Source organism: Carassius auratus, chromosome 3 (genome assembly GCF_003368295.1).
Source record: "Carassius auratus strain Wakin chromosome 3, ASM336829v1, whole genome shotgun sequence".
In the NCBI taxonomy this organism is placed as follows: domain Eukaryota; kingdom Metazoa; phylum Chordata; class Actinopteri; order Cypriniformes; family Cyprinidae; genus Carassius; species Carassius auratus.
Window position 1 is genome coordinate 1,820,784 of NC_039245.1, and position 16,875 is coordinate 1,837,658.

At 38.0% G+C, this 16,875-nt stretch overlaps 1 protein-coding gene across 3 annotated transcripts in view; it reads right to left on the minus strand.

Annotated features, from left to right (window-relative positions):
* Positions 1–16,875, minus strand: part of LOC113042962 (neuronal-specific septin-3-like) — a 59,688-nt gene that overhangs the window by 1,911 nt on the left and 40,902 nt on the right. For all 3 annotated transcript variants that reach the window (XM_026202008.1, XM_026202019.1, XM_026202012.1), the window contains 7 exons: positions 12,635–12,763; positions 4,577–4,658; positions 3,868–4,005; positions 2,821–2,938; positions 1,748–1,843; positions 797–893; positions 419–470 (listed from right to left, as the gene is read on the minus strand). In XM_026202008.1, coding sequence (XP_026057793.1) covers positions 419–470; positions 797–893; positions 1,748–1,843; positions 2,821–2,938; positions 3,868–4,005; positions 4,577–4,658; positions 12,635–12,763 — 712 coding nt within the window. The remainder of the gene's footprint in view (positions 1–418; positions 471–796; positions 894–1,747; positions 1,844–2,820; positions 2,939–3,867; positions 4,006–4,576; positions 4,659–12,634; positions 12,764–16,875) is intronic.

The window sequence follows — 16,875 nt, forward strand, 5'->3', positions numbered from 1 at the left end:
ATTGGTTCTTAAATATGATATTAAATCATAATATATGATTATGACATAAATTCAGTTGGCATTCCTTTGGTATTTGCTTTGTTATGGGTAGATGGGAATGTCTAAAAACATTAGTTGAGCCAGAAATTGACATGCTGGACATTGGGTAATTGCACCAGTTTGGGACTCTTGAGGAGGTCAGCCTTCTTGTTAATTTAATTTTTGATTCGAAACTAGTATGGGATGCCAATGATTTTGCCATTTGGACTATATTTTAAAAACAACGTTCAAGAGGAGCATGTTCTGCATCATCTAAACCTGGCAACCGGATTGTAAGGGTTATTATCGGCTGCTCCCATTTTACCTAAATAGCAAGGTCATCTGCCATATGCTAATATCATTCTGTTATGATATTTGAAGACTTGCAAATATGACTTACCTGATAAGAAGATCTCTCAAGTGTGCAAACTCGCAATGCGCAACATTTTCAACTGAAATAAACAAAATACAAAAGCCAGGTTAATGATTTGGTCCAGGATTCACTGTACTTCCGACACACACCACTTGATGGCAGTGCTGACTAACCTAAATCACAGACAATCTTGGCATCTGAAGTCTGTCAGCCATCATGACACAATTAGATTTGACAATTGTTACAGTTACCCTGCTGAAAAGACCAGCATGGGTTCCACGGAAGACAAGCAACAATCTTTCTGGCGAAACTAGTTAAGAAGCCTGGCGGAGACACCAGCATCCAAAACACCATAAATTACTAGTGACCAGCAAATCATAGCAGACGATGTCTTTAGACTCTCACCTTCGATGATCCCCCACTTTGTTTTTCTTCCCAAGACTTTGTTCCCATTCACCTGGTGTTCTTTATCTGTTCCCACCACAGCAAAGGGGATGTTTTCCTACAAGAAACATTCACCATACTTCAAAATTTAATTAAGGACAAAGTGTAAATCCACTTAAAGCAACTAAAGGAACTGTTCACCCAAAAATGAAAATTTGCTGATAATGTACTCACCCTCAGGCCACCCAAGATTTGGATGAGTTTGTTTCTTCATCAGAACAGATTTTGAGATAGTGAGCATTGCTCATCATCATGGATCCTCTGCAGTGAATGGGTGCCGTCAGAATGAGAGTCCAAACAGCTGAAAAGGCATCACAATAATCCACAAGTAATCCACAGTTTATCAGTTAACATCTTGTGAAGTGAAAAGATGCATATAAGTAACAAATAAAATTAATCTATCCATACATTTTTTTTTTCCTCCAGAGAAAATATCATATTGTTAGAATCAGGAGTGAAATATCCATATCAAGCTCTGTTTACAAGCAAAAACAGTCCAAAACAGTTCCAAACAAATATGTCGGTTTCAATGTGAGAGGACAACAGGGGATGGAATTTTTCGATGATTAATAATAGATTTGTTTCACTTCACAAGACATTAATTGATGGACTGGAGTTGTGTGGATTATTGTGATGTTTTTATCAGCTGTTTGGACTCTCATTCTGACGGCACCCATTCACTGCGGAGGATCCATGATGATGAGCAATGCTCACTATCTCCAAATCTGTTCAGACGAAAACTCATCTACATCTTGGATGGCCCAAAGACGAGTACATTTTCAGCAAATTTTCATTTTGATTCAAAATGATACTTCTGTTATAATTTTGTTTCTAAAACAATGTTTGTTTCTAAAAAATAAAATTTATGTCAACACAGCACAGCAATACATTCTTAAAGTAGAGTCTTCATACCCTAATCTTATCGTTGAGTATCCGGTCTTCAGCGTCCTCATCATATTCTTTCTGTGGATACACTCTGATCCCGTTGGCCTGCAGGTCCTGTCTTATCTGCAGACAGAAGCTTCCAGTTAGATGGATTTAGACTGATTTTTACAATTTACCGCACACACACACATACACGTACACAAAAACCACACAATCACCCCGGGGGTGAAATATGACAGCAGCTTCTCTCCCTCCAGCTCTTCATACTGTATTTTACTAGTCTAAATCTCAACCCTCAAGCAGATCAGAGGCCACAGTAAAGTTCACCAGGAAATGCAGTTCCCCTGCCCCTCACACCCAGAATTTCTGGCCTGAGGTGTAAAGCATTAGACATTAATGCCTTTGCTGTATTGTGTTCGTGTGGAGGAGGATTTTGGAGTACTGCTGTTGTACATGGATATGATATCAGCGATTGATATCTTGAGCACAGTGTGACGTCCGCCCCCGCATGGCGCTCTGCTCGGGCTATTGAGCAGTGAGAGACAGCTCTGGATAATGGACTGAAATGACAGAGTACATCATTAGGAGTGTTGTTTGGTGTATATTGATAGGAGACACACTGCGTGCGGGGGCCGTTCTGGCCCTGCGGTCCATGCCGTCGGAGCTGTCCAAGAGCGCTCTGAGGGGAGAACTGATGCCAAGTGGTCCGGGCCGAAGTAGTAGCTATACATCAGTCAAGAGTAGAGACCGTCTCCCGAAGGAGATGTCGCAAACACTGCTTGTAACCTTAGCATGGCCAATTCATTTTTCCAACCCAGAGCGAGCAGCCACATGCCAAGAGACCTTTGGATATTCGAATGCAATGATTCTCTCTCGCTCTATTCAGTCCATCTCACTTTTTTTAATCCACACAACTGAACTGTGAATTTTGAAAGTTCCAGCATTCAGCAGCAGGTCATCCATATTCATGACCTCAATTATGCAAAGGGCTGAATATTTCTGTGTGGGTGGGAAATATATTGGGGTGAATCCGATTGTGTCTGCATATCATCAAATGTGAGTGAAGTTCTGCGCGCAGGTGTTGATGACGGACAGCTCACCCTCTGTTTGAACTCTAGCCGCTCGTCCAGAGTAAGTGTGTCTGCCTTGGCGATCACAGGAACGATGCTCACTATCTTCCCCAGTCTCCTCATGAACTCCACATCTATAGGGCGTAACCTGTAGAAGAGCAGAACGGATCATTACTAAGAGCCATTTTACACCGTTTACATATTTAACACCCTCTTTGACTTATTATCTAAATATAGGTATAAAAAAATGGGGTTAACAGCATATAGACAATTTGCTTTTGATAAAAGTGACTTCTAAATAAATAAATGAAAATAAATAAATCCAGATCATGTGAAGCTAAAATATTAAACTGATCAAAAGTGATATTTATGTTTCAAATTTTTTTTTTTTTACTTTCTATTCATCAAATAATCCTGAAAAAATGTATCATGGTTTCCCCAAAAATATTAAGTGGCACAAATGATTAGTAATGATGACAATAATAAGAAACGTTTCTTGAGCAGCAAATCATCATATCAGAAAGATTTCTGTAGGATCATGTTAAACTGAAGACTGGAGTAATGATGCTGAAAATTCAGCTTTGCCATCACATGAATAAATTATATTTTAAAACATATTAAAATAGAAAATTATTATTTTAAATGGTAATTATATTACTGTTTTTATTGTATTTTTTTATCAAATAAATGCAACCCTGGTGAGCATAAGAGACTTCTTCAAAAACGTGATTACTTAACAACATAATCTTTCTGACCCCAATGGTAGTGCATATTTAAATTAAACATTAAATATTAAAATGTAGAATGATTTACAAATTATGTCCATATGTTAAGGTCCACTGCATTAAAAAAAACTATAAGCAAAACAGCAATTATGTCACAGCTGTCAGACTGTTTTCATTAAGGAGATTAATATGTTTTGCTGCCAAAATAATGATTTTTCACAAACTCTCACTTGGTTAGTGGGTTAAAAATCTCCAAACTAAGACCCCGGAAATTTTCAAACGAAACCATGTCATACAAATATGACAGACAGCATTTTAACACATATGCTGTGTGCAGGAAGTTGCCACACACCAGTGTCCAGTGGCTGGCAGGAAGTAGACACAGCAGTGAACACGGGTGTCAGGGATTCTTTTCTTCCTGTTGACATTCAGCTCTTCCTTCAGGTATTTTTCATACTGTTCATTGACATATTGTACAATGGGCTCCCAGCTGATAAAAAAAAAAATTTAAAGAAAAGAAACACAGGAAAGGATTAACATCACAATTAACAACATATTCTTAAGTTCAATCTGAACACCACTAAGCCATGCTTTTAGTGTAAAATAAATAATTACTTTAACAGTAAAGCCTATGCCAAAATGCTCTCTAGTTACTAAAGAATATATCTCACACAGAGCTCTCTTAATCGCTATAGTGAGGTCCAAAAGCCTGAGATAGTGACAATGGTATTATCAACATAATTTAAATAAAAGGTTGAATCATCATGATTTTCAGGATATCTTTTAGATTTGGTTCTGTGTGAAGGCTGATAATCATATTCTCCAGCGTGATTATATAATGACCCAAAGAGCTTCCTGTTCTTCAGTGCAAGCAAGAAATGACAGCCACAAATATACTTTTAAGTTCTTTCGATTAGCGACCTAGAAATAGTAAAGTATCTTAATTTTAACTGTATTTTTAAATGATACATAATTCTAAAACTATGTTTATGTCCAATATTAAATTAGATTTTGAATACCACAATTTAAATGTGGTCTCAGCTTTAAAATGTTGCTCTCACCAGTTCTCATTGTTGATCTGGTCTCCAAATCCAGGGGTGTCAATTACTGTAAGCTTCATCTTCACCCCTTTCTCCTCGATGACTAGAAAATAACAAGACAATAAAGAGTTTTAGAGTAAAAGAGGGGAAGGAAGAATTTTTTTTTTAGATGGATCCACAGCAGACTGAATGGAGAGTAAGTTGACAAGTATTTCACTTTCTTTTTCCAGAAACATAAATAGTACACTGAAGACCCTGAGCTTTTTTTTTTTTTTCAGCCTGATATAATGCTGCAAGCATGCAAATCAGCCTGCTAAAAGGTTCTAATAAGCTGTCAGTGCAAGCAGGGACCCCTACTGTATCCCTGGCATTGGTTGATTGACATTTGCGGTTAACTCATCATCACATTAATCCTTCTGGATGAGGCAATCAAGGAAAATATGACGAGATTGTAACGAGGAAAAATTAAACTGTCAGTCAACACTCCAGTTTATGCATTTCAAAGTGCTATAACCCTATCTGATGATGGTCGATTTTTTGTTTTTTGGATTGGTGGGCCAATCATTGAAAACCCCCTCATGATCAGCTAATGGAAACACATACGCTTCTCTTGGCATGACTCAGCTACAAAGCAGGGCTTAGTTCTTTCCATATTCACCCACATGGAGGGAGTACAGCTGAATGGTGGCATTGAGCAGCCCGCCACTTCAGTTTCTACACTGTGTAGTCTTTGAGAATTGGGGGGTGGGCTGGGTTTGTGTAACACTCATCTCCCCTGGCGGTCAGTCTACAGGCCAGCTTTCTTTCCACAGGCCGTGAGGGCCACTGGGCAGCTTTGTAGTGTGTGGAGGTGTCAGGCACCCTGAGACTTTGGTACTCCTTGTTTTCCATAGGCCTGCACTTCAGAAAGATAAAACTGCTTGGGAAGCAAGGGATAGCAAGACATCTGCTAGATTAAATGTCTCAAATCAGACAGTGCAGAGGCAATTTAATAGTTTAGCAGTAACACAAGGAGTAGTTTTGTCATTTTGATAGAGAATACAAGAACAGGTCTTTTCTTCCAACCTTTTTAAAGTATTTGCAAAAGGTTATATTTACACTGAAATGATCTCTAAGGAAGAAGAAAAAGGTAGCTAGGAAACAAAAATGCACCATTAATTACAATCTAGACAGAACGTTCTAAATTTTTTCTTCACTAAATATTACAACTTATTGCTGGGAGGATTGGAGGTATCAGTTATTTTTTTGGTCATTTTTTTTTTAGATAATACAATTGTCACAATATGACAGTCACACACACACACACACACACACACACACATACATACATTCCTACACAACCATTCAAAATGTAGGTACTGAAGTTCTGTTTAAACAATTTAATAGTTTTAATCAACTATTCTATTTATCAAAAAATTCTTAAAATCCTTATCTACATCTTGTGTTGAGCTCTATGGACTCGCTTTTCTGAAGGCTAACATATAAAAAAACGAAGAGGAACAGGACACTCTCATTCACTGTAATGTTTACGTTGTGCTACGCTGAGAAGGCAGTGAGGGGTGTCTCCTGAACCATGGGGATATCTCAGGAAGTCACGAGCTGAACCGCCTTATCGTCAATCTTCTTTTGTTAAGAAACAGCACACCCAGATTCTCCAGCTCTTTTACTCTTATCCGCCCTCTCTTTCATTCTGCATGTCAAACATTTATAAACTACTGGGCCATAAGTTTTGAGAGGTCTGTGAGCAATGAGGTTTGGCTGTGGTAGGACAGAGATACAGCAGATGCAGCTACAACTGGTTGCAATGACACAGATATGCTAAAAACACTTGTTCTCGATCTTACACAGAACACTTCCCAAAGCTCTTATAAGATTTTGGATTAAAGTAATATACTGGGGCAGCAGCTGTGAAGATTCTGATGCACGGAAATACAGGAAATGAAAGTTTTTGCATCTAAATACAGATTTCAATAATTTGACCTTTGGCTAGCTGAAGTGAAAGCTGCAAAGACGCAAACCTGTTGTGAAAAAGAGTGTGACGCAGGTTAACATTTTCATATCTAAAAACCCGTCAAAGGGAAGTCAGAAACAGAAGAGAGATCAACAAGCAGATCTAGGTCTAAAAATTTCCCTGAAAGCAAAATCAAATGACTGATTTTAAAACCAGTAGGCAGCAAACTAAAGGAATAAGGAGAGAGGTTTAGCATAGCGGCTATGAAACCTGCAACACATGGCTGTTACAACACCCAAGCTTCTGCGTGAACTCTCCGAAGGGTTTTGTAATTGGATATTTCTGTGCCCATATCAAGACTGAGGGCAAAGTTCGGTGGTCTTCATACATTTCTGCTGTCAAGTAGAAACCATGGCAATTAACATAGCCGGCTATGCTAGCGACCAAGCCCAGCAAAGGCCTTTGCACAGCAATTGACTGACACTTAAAACTAAATTCGGTGTCTCACAGCATCCAGTGACAGAATCAGTAGATTATTTTCTCTCTACATCTGTAATGTAGATGTAAACTTGTAGGTCATTCTATTGGGCAGATTTGTGATTTAGATTAGATAACTACATTAAAACTAGATAACATGGGTAACTCCAAAAACTTCTGACCCAGATGAAAATAGCAAGGGTTATTAGACAACAGTGCAATTAGACTTGTGACGGTATTCGCTGATGTGATATATCACGGTAATGAATATGCACTATATTATTATCGTGGGCACTTATAAATACCGCAAATAATTATATATTACAAATCATTTAGAATTTGGAATGCATTTTAAGAATACTATTCCCATCAACTGGTCAAAATGCACAACACCTCTGTATGCTGCTTGAAAGAGCGTGTGTGCTCTGATGTAAACAAGCACGCATGAGAAGCACACGTGAAGAACAGGTGAGAGACGCGCTGAATGAAAGCACATTCACTCTTTGACAGCAGATGGCGCTAACTGTAGACAGTGCAGTCCTTACCCTGGAAACCCCATAAATAAACCAGCTGCTCTACTTTCTAAAACATATTTAAATCATTTTAAACAGCCATTCAGATTTGTGTATTTGCTATCATAGTGCCAAATACTTAAAGTATTAAGACAATAGGCTATTTTATCTGGACTACAACATGCCATAGATATATTTTGAAAGTGCTTTGATTTTTTTTTATTGTTAATTCACACATTACATCAGGGATTCATTTTTAACATTAGTTAATTCATTGTTTAACATAAACTGCCAATGAAAAATTCATCTGAACATTCATTAATCTTAGGTATTCCAATATTTAATAACACATTGTTAAAATGTAAAATTGCAACTGTATTATTGAATGAACTAACATAAATTAATTCAAAGATTAATAACTTCTGTAGCAAATGTAGCTATTGCTCATTGTGAATGTTAATGGCTAACTAATGAGACTGTAAAGTGATACCTACTGGTCTTTATAGTTCTTTTGCACTTTAATCAGTGGAAATCTTTTAACTTTATATATTTTTCTGTATTGCTTTATTTTATTTAAATGCTCAGTTATTTCTGTTATAAGAAAAAAAGTTATTTAACCTATTATACTACATTATACTATATTTTGAGCACTTTTTTTAAACTAAATTTCAATACCGTGATGATACAATTTACCGTGATGAAAGCATGAGCAATTAGACAGGAAAATCTGAAACCGGCATATCCCTAAGTGCAATACCATATATATTTTTTTATTGTTAGTCTTGTTTTTGCAGTATTACAGGCCTTTGCAAACCAGCAAAAGGAAGCATGATTTCTTTACTTGTCCTACTGAGGTATTTTTGAATACAAGAAACAGAGGACCACTATCAAATTTTGTATTTGTTAGACTCTTGTCAGACAGTCTAAAGTGAGAAATGAAGATGGATAGCTGGGGGCAAGACTACACTAACTACTGGGGGCAAGCACACACACACACACACACACACACTCAAACAATACTTTCATTTAAAGGACTAGTGAAGTTGGCTACGGCATCTGCCTTTCACGCCTCTCTCCAACGAAGCATGGTGGCGCCACCAGAAGCAAAATGGAGATTCATTGCTTTCTCATTGCTGTATGCGGGATGTTTGAAAGTCTGTGCATCTCTCTGCGTGATATACAGTTCAGCTTTCTCTGCTCAGTATAAAATGGAGCAGCACCCTTGTATAGCTGAAAACATGGTCTTGGAGGTTTTTTTTTATTTATCTGTTTTTATTGCATATTATCATTTCCCATATTTTTTACATTGTTCGCACGTACATTCTGATGGAGTATATTTTGAAAGGATATGCTGCATGCTAATTGTTCACGTCAAAATTAAGTATTAAGTATACTTTGGGCTTAATGCTTACTTTTAGTAAATCTTCCAAAAAGTTTTGAAAAGTTTTGAGTTTTTATAAGTTTTTATAAAATATAATATAGTTTTTCAAATACATGTATTTGAAATGCTGCCCATCCCTGCAGGAAATCAGCAGTCTAATAAGGATATTGATACCTTATGTATTTTGAAAATTCAAAGATACTCAGATTAAATGTTTAAATGCAAAATACATTAGATTTTTTTCAAATGTATTTAAATACAAATAATATTTAGAAAATCAGTGAAACAATCTTCAAGTAGAGTCAAGAAAATCAGTGAAACAATCCACAGTTAACCTCAAAAGCAAAGTAGCAAAGGTCATTCCAAACAATCTTTGCTTCATTGCAAAGACAAGCCTGAATGAAAATTAATTCTACACATCTTCACAAAAGCACACCTTCCTGTTTGGATAGAAGAACCCAAGTCTCTATTGATTGTTATTGATTTATAAGGAAGTATGCAAGACAGAGACGGCACATTGCTCAAACAAGCAATTCATTCACTCACACAGCTGAGCCAGACGCCGTGCATAAGTGGTGGCCTCCATTAGAGCAACAGTCATCTCCTGACCATTGGGATAAAATACGTCCCCTGCGCATTCTTCCTCTGTCATTCTCTCTGAAAGAGAGCTCATAATGACAGCTGAGGCCCGGTCTCAAGAGCTGAAGTTGTGTGATTGATCTCTTCTAATCCATCCCCCTTGTAGGCTTTTTCATTTCTTTTTCCTTTCAGAGATCATTCTCTGATCACACTGGCCCTTTTCTAAGTCAAACCCTACAAAACACTGAGCAGACTCCAGTTTGTTCTGTCTAGATGTCATTCTTCTTTAATCCTTCCATCCTTTCAGAAATCACTCAGACCAACACTCTGTAACACGTCATCTAATTGATGTGAAACACCATGTGTTTACCAGGCTTATTACAGGGCTCTGTGGAATACTTGATTCTGATTGGTCAGTCGCGACATTATGAGGTATGTTACCCCTGGATAATAACCGGTAAAACCTAATAACTCAGGCTCGTCCAGGTAACAGCAGTCGGCACTGTACTCTTGCTTGAACTATTTTTTTTATTGGTGGAAGCTTTGCGTTTGTTTAGATAATAACATATTAAAATGCGATTCAAAATAGAGTACAATTGTTTAAATTGTCATTGGGGTCCTAATCACCCTGTCAGGGTTTATTCTGCGAGAACAACTGTCTGGATGTACAGTATTGTTCAAAATAATAGCAGTACAATGTGACTAACCAGAATAATCAAGGTTTTTAGTATATTTTTTATTGCTACGTGGCAAACAAGTTACCAGTAGGTTCAGTAGATTCTCAGAAAACAAACAAGACCCAGCATTCATGATATGCACGCTCTTAAGGCTGTGCAATTGGGCAATTAGTTGAAAGGGGTGTGTTCAAAAAAATAGCAGTGTCTACCTTTGACTGTACAAACTCAAAACTATTTTGTACAAACATTTTTTTTTTCTGGGATTTAGCAATCCTGTGAATCACTAAACTAATATTTAGTTGTATGACCACAGTTTTTTAAAACTGCTTGACATCTGTGTGGCATGGAGCCAACCAACTTGTGGCACCTCTCAGCTGTTATTCCACTCCATGATTCTTTAACAACATTCCACAATTCATTCACATTTCTTGGTTTTGCTTCAGAAACAGCATTTTTGATATCACCCCACAAGTTCTCAATTGGATTAAGGTCTGGAGATTGGGCTGGCCACTCCTTAACATTAATTTTATTGGTTTGGAACCAAGACTTTGCCCGTTTACTAGTGTGTTTTGGGTCATTGTCTTGTTGAAACAACCATTTCAAGGGCATGTCCTCTTCAGCATAGGGCAACATGACCTCTTCAAGTATTTTAACATATGCAAACTGATCCATGATCCCTGGTATGCGATAAATAGGCCCAACACCATAGTAGGAGAAACATGCCCATATCATGATGCTTGCACTTCCATGCTTCACTGTCTTCACTGTGTACTGTGGCTTGAATTCAGAGTTTGGGGGTCGTCTCACAAACAGCCTGTGGCCTTTGGACCCAAAAAGAACAATTTTACTCTCATCAGTCCACAAAATGTTCCTCCATTTCTCTTTAGGCCAGTTGATGTGTTCTTTGGCAAATTGTAACCTCTTCTGCACATGCCTTTTTTTTAACAGAGGGACTTTGCGGGGGATTCTTGAAAATAGATTAGCTTCACACAGACGTCTTCTAACTGTCACAGTACTTACAGGTAACTCCAGACTGTCTTTGATCATCCTGGAGGTGATCATTGGCTGAGCCTTTGCCATTCTGGTTATTCTTCTATCCATTTTGATGGTTGTCTTCCATTTTCTTCCACGTCTCTCTGGTTTTGCTCTCCATTTTAAGGCATTGGAGATCATTTTAGCTGAACAGCCTATCATTTTTTGCACCTCTTTATAGGTTTTCCCCTCTCTAATCAACTTTTTAATCAAAGTACGCTGTTCTTCTGAAAAATGTCTTGAACGACCCATTTTCCTCAGCTTTCAAATGCATGTTCAACAAGTGTTGGCTTCATCCTTAAATAGGGGCCACCTGATTCACACCTGTTTCTTCACAAAATTGATGACCTCAGTGATTGAATGCCACACTGCTATTTTTTTGAACACACCCCTTTCAACTAATTCAACTAATTACCCAATTGCACAGCCTTAAGAGCGTGCATATCATGAATGCTGGGTCTCATTTGTTTTCTGAGAATCTACTGAACCTACTGGTAACTTGTTTGCCACGTAGCAATAAAAAAATATACGAAAAACCTTGATTATTCTGGTTAGTCACATTGTACTGCTATTATTTTGAACAATACTGTACATTATCCCTTACTTAATGCGTCGCATTTCTAGCCAGTCTACACTGAAAATAACAATTATTCCAAATGCACAAATGAGTGGGATTTTAATTTGGTGTGGCCAAATTAACAGTACACTTCCTCAACTACAAAATAAATGTGGCCATTTTATGCACAGCAGATTTCCCATGTAGCAGAAGAGGAGGGGCTAAACATGCTAAAGCTATCAGTATTAGCTGTGAAGCATCATATCCTTTAAAATAAAAAAACAGCAAATGTTAATAAAAACCTATAAGGTATTCTACTTCTCGCATGGTGCAAACAATTCTTGTCAGAGCGGGAAAAAAATACTTTTTTTATTTACAATAGAACTAGCTTAGTTGCATGTACAAAATTGTATAGTATTGTTAAATTACAATAAATTAATAAATAACAGCACGATTTGACAGCAGCTTCATAAAGCTGAATAAAAACAAAGCAAAGACACACCTTCTTTAGTAGTAGTGCTTTAAAAAAGGTATTTTGCTGTATTTTTTTTTCTTGCCATCTTGCTCTGAATGCAACTGATGTCATAATTACAGCTTCCCAACTTATAAATATGAACTTCCCATGAGGACTTGAACATACCATGAAATGAATACACTACATAGCATTGTGTATATTGAAAGTACCTCATTTGGGACACAGCTATTGACAAATTGCACTTTCATGATTGTTTGGGACAAAAGCACAATTGTGAAAGATCATCAATGTTCAAAGATGTTTACTGGGTTCAAATGGTGCAGTTATAATATTACCAGCAGGGGCAAACAGGGCTGTGCAAAACAGGAAAACCTTGAGCTCTTGGGTGTTACGGGTGTGTGATGTGGTAGCTGTTAAGAAAGAAGCATTCAATACTCACTATGGCTGACTGATTGCAGGTGGACAGTTTTCGAGATCTTCTCCTCATAATTAGGAGTGCAGGACTTCCTGCTGACCTTGGATTTGAAGAGTGTGTTTACGAGCGTTGACTTCCCCAGACCGCTTTGACCTGTCAATGAAAACGAGAACAGATTTAATGGCTTTTGTTTGTAAACTGCAGTAAAGTACTATTAACTGCATATGTAGCAGACCCTGGGCACGTTTATTTGCAGGACGACCTTTGCGTAGCGTTAGCAGGGGGGATTAAATTTTATTACTGCACACAGATAAGATGGCAGAAAGTATCACATGACCAGGCAGTGCAGCCCACCAGGGTTTACATAAGCCCTGGATACTGCAAATCACCAGTGATGTAATAGGACCAGGTCAAGCCAAAGCAAAGTGCTTTAGCATCTTATCTGGTGGGTATCCAAACACACTGACAACACCACACCGCCGGGAGCTTTGGGGAGCTTTTCCACTTAATGACTCTTTCACACTAGTCCTCACGGAGATCAGATCAGAGGGAGGAAGCTATTACCAGAGAGGGAGCCTTATCAAGGCCATCTCAATTCACACAAATAAGGGTAAATCTATGGGGCCACCTTCATCGCCTCAAAGGACATGTGCTCTGTTAATGTGAGCTGCTTAGTATTGAGTGCTGATGATGGGCATTATGCATTCTGTCTTGCTTAGAGGGCCCCTCGGGCCCACCGGTCAGCTTCCTGTACGCAGGGCAGGGGTGGGAAATGTTCTAATCGCTCTCACTGCTCCGTTTCTACCTGTTGAGAAGCCTGGATGCCTCAAGAAGCTGCCAACAGATGAAACGATTTGACAGAGATAGACGGCATTGCAGGGAGATCTGGCTCCTAAATCATTGCCCACCTCAGCAGAGGCTTTGATGGATTTACGCCATGGCCTCTTACCATGGGAGGCAAATTTATGAGGAACTGACATCCCACGTTGTGTATCCTCCTGGGCCTATTTGATTTACCAGTTCAGACAATTCCTGAGCAAAGCAGGGCTTCCTTGAGTCTTCAGTGTAATCACACATACTGTACCTGTTCTATATGGGAGGGAACGAGAGGATTTGATTCCCCTAACCGATTCTTAATCTTAGGGATGCAATAATACCAAATTTTTCAGAACCGATCCGATCCGATACTGAAAATTCTGAGTATCTGCCAATACCGATCCAATCCGATACAGTTTTTTTTTAATTCAATATAGAATTTCTATACTTATCTATGTTGGCCTGATCATCATTCTTTTGTGTCAATCACAATCTACTACATATACACAACTTAATTTGAATGAAAAATAACAAATTAAAAAATATATATAATCAAATGATTACAAAAATATTATTATAAACTAGGTTTTTGCAAGGTGTATATTCAGTAGTGACACTATTTAGAGTATTTTAATACACCCCTTTAAAAAAAAAATGTATGTGCTGGTTAGGTACTTTTTTTAAGCATGGAAGCTGGTTTGAGCTGCTCAGGACAACAAGGGCATTGTTACATCTGCATCGGTGGAGGAATAATGTGCAAGCAAGAAACATTGACGCAACCGAACAACACCTGATGCTGAGATAATGTGAAAAGAATAAAGGCTAGACCCAGTCAGGTGCTTGCCTGAGTCATATATTGACACACTCACCCAGAAGTGTTACATTGTAAAAAAATGTCATTTACCACAAACACATGAAACTTGTTACAAGTTCCGGTAATAATTTTACCTTGTCACATGTGTTTAACTCCAGTTGGCTTTTCAAGAGCATTTCAAATCCTCTGAGATACTTTGAAGCACAACTGAATTTATAAAGCTTCTCTTAGAACACAATATCTACAAAGCCCCATTGACTTGAGGTCAACAACAAAGCTGAATGTACTGACTGCATTAAAAATGTCAGAATACGCTAAACTCGTATCTGGGAGCAGACTGCTATTTGACTTATGGGAAACTTGGAGACTCACAGCAGTTTAAGCCCAGAGGCTACAAAAAGGTCCTGACCTTTACAACATAGTACAAACTACACAGACCAACAGACTCCAAGTGCTCCCATATGTGTGTGCGACTCTCGGATAAGAGCACCCGAGGCAGGAAAATGTGGACAGGCGAACGTAGCACACCAAACAAATCCTGTAGGGAACATTTCCTCCATTCCTGCGGTTTCATCCTGTTGTGTATATCTTGCTTTCGCACAATTCCTCCTTTTCCTGTAATCTTGTCAAGTTTGCATTCACTGTCATGTCATGCTAGCTAATACATGCTAACGTTCCCAAACACACCCTTGTGCTCTAAAATGTGCTGCCAAGGCCAAAGTGAAATACACAAACACAAGATGTACATAAACCATTAGTGTTTTAAATTCAAACATTCCATGTTCAAAATAAAAGTCCCTTGCACTACATTAAAGGGAGAAAACAAATGATTTATCAATAGCTCTATGGTGCTTCGAGAGTGAGTTAAACAGATCTTTCTTGCTCCCTTTTTTCTTCCACCATTTCCACACCTGCCTCTACCGGGAAAGGGAGAGAGCTGTTCACCTGTGATGCATGTCCAGAGTAGCAGGCATGGAAAGCACCACCATACCTACCACAATACTAACACTGTAACCTCTGCAGTTCACTGAGCCAAGGAAGAAACTTGCACAGGCCAAATGTAATAGAGCCAGCTTTTGGGGGAGTGAGCGCTGGATCAGAGCTGTTTGTGCTCTGCAGAATTCTTCACAACATTGATCTGCTTTAACATGCCTTTGATCTGCTCACTATCAAACAGGTTTTAGGCTGCTCTGAAAAGAGAGGTGAAAAGCATCCAAGTAGCCAAAATGAGAACAGGTGAAGACTGTTATTGTCATATCTTCTCCTAATATCATTCCCACACACTTTGAGTGGATCATATTTAAGGCTGAAGTGTATTAATTGAGTTTAAGTGAGTATTTCATCAACTTCAGCTACATTTATCAGGGATTTATAAAAAAATAAATAAATAAATAAATAAAGATTTTATCTTTTTATTTTTTGTTAGATTAACATCACATTAAAACTGATGTTTTAATGTAAGTGATGTCATTATTATTTAATCCTTATAACTGTTTATTATGCACAAGTGTAAGAAAAAAAAACACTGCAGTATTGTGTGAATATGATATTGTTTTTAAAATATTTATTTATTTTAAAATTTATTAGCAAATGTGTGAAAATATTGTTTAATATTGTGTATATAGGGTATCTAAAATGTGAAATTATCCACATTTTATTATTATTTTATTATTATTTATTTAGAATTACAGCCATTTTATTAAATTAAATACAATACAATATAATACAAAGCTTAATTTAAAGGGGTAGTTCACAACTGGCAAGACAAACTTTTACTAAAACTCGGCTGTCTATGCAGTAGGAAAGTAAAATAAATAAATAAATAAAATAAAATAAAAATAGTGCAACATGAATACAGAAAAGGGGATGTGGCATTGCCTTTTGCCCAAAAGACAGGGAAACTTCAGCACCCATAATGCTCTGGGGCTTGATCCAATTGTCTGTGGGTGGGAATACAAAAATGTAACCTATAGTTTTAACAAAAACCTTGAAGATGTCAAAAGTCTACTGGATGACGTGCTTTGCTGACAAAACAGGAGACATTTACATGTACTACTGACACTGTAACAATAAAAAGCTGTTTAAATTCAGCGAACTTGTCCTTTCAGATGGAAATGAGACTGTTGAGGGAATTTGTATAACTCTAAAAAAAAAAAAAAAGAGGAAAGACTTAACGCTCCAAGGATGGGTCTACCAGAATGTCCGAACAAAGACAGATGGGAATGGGGTTTCAAGACCGTTTTGGAAGAATAGTTTAGAAAGCTAGTGGTGAAGTCAGTGGTGCAGAAACTACACACTTCAGCTTTCATTTGTTTTGCCGACATCGTTGTGGAACAGCGACTGATACTGTGATGCTCCGTGAGACTCACAGCCTTTGAAGGATTTGGCAAAGAAAGCACAAGCAAGGGAGTGAGGAAAACCTGGCAACTCTGTTTAAAAAATAGAGGAATGAAAAAAGTAGAAAGGAAGAATGGCTCTCACTGGAGAGCTGGATGGCCTTGAATTTGTGATGCTACAGCCATCATAAATCCCCTTGGCTGGCCCAGTTGGGGAACACTCTGAGCCACATTCGGCTCCAGTCTTGCCCTGCCTCCCAGCCCACAGAAAGCACAACAATAGCCTTTGCCATTTAATT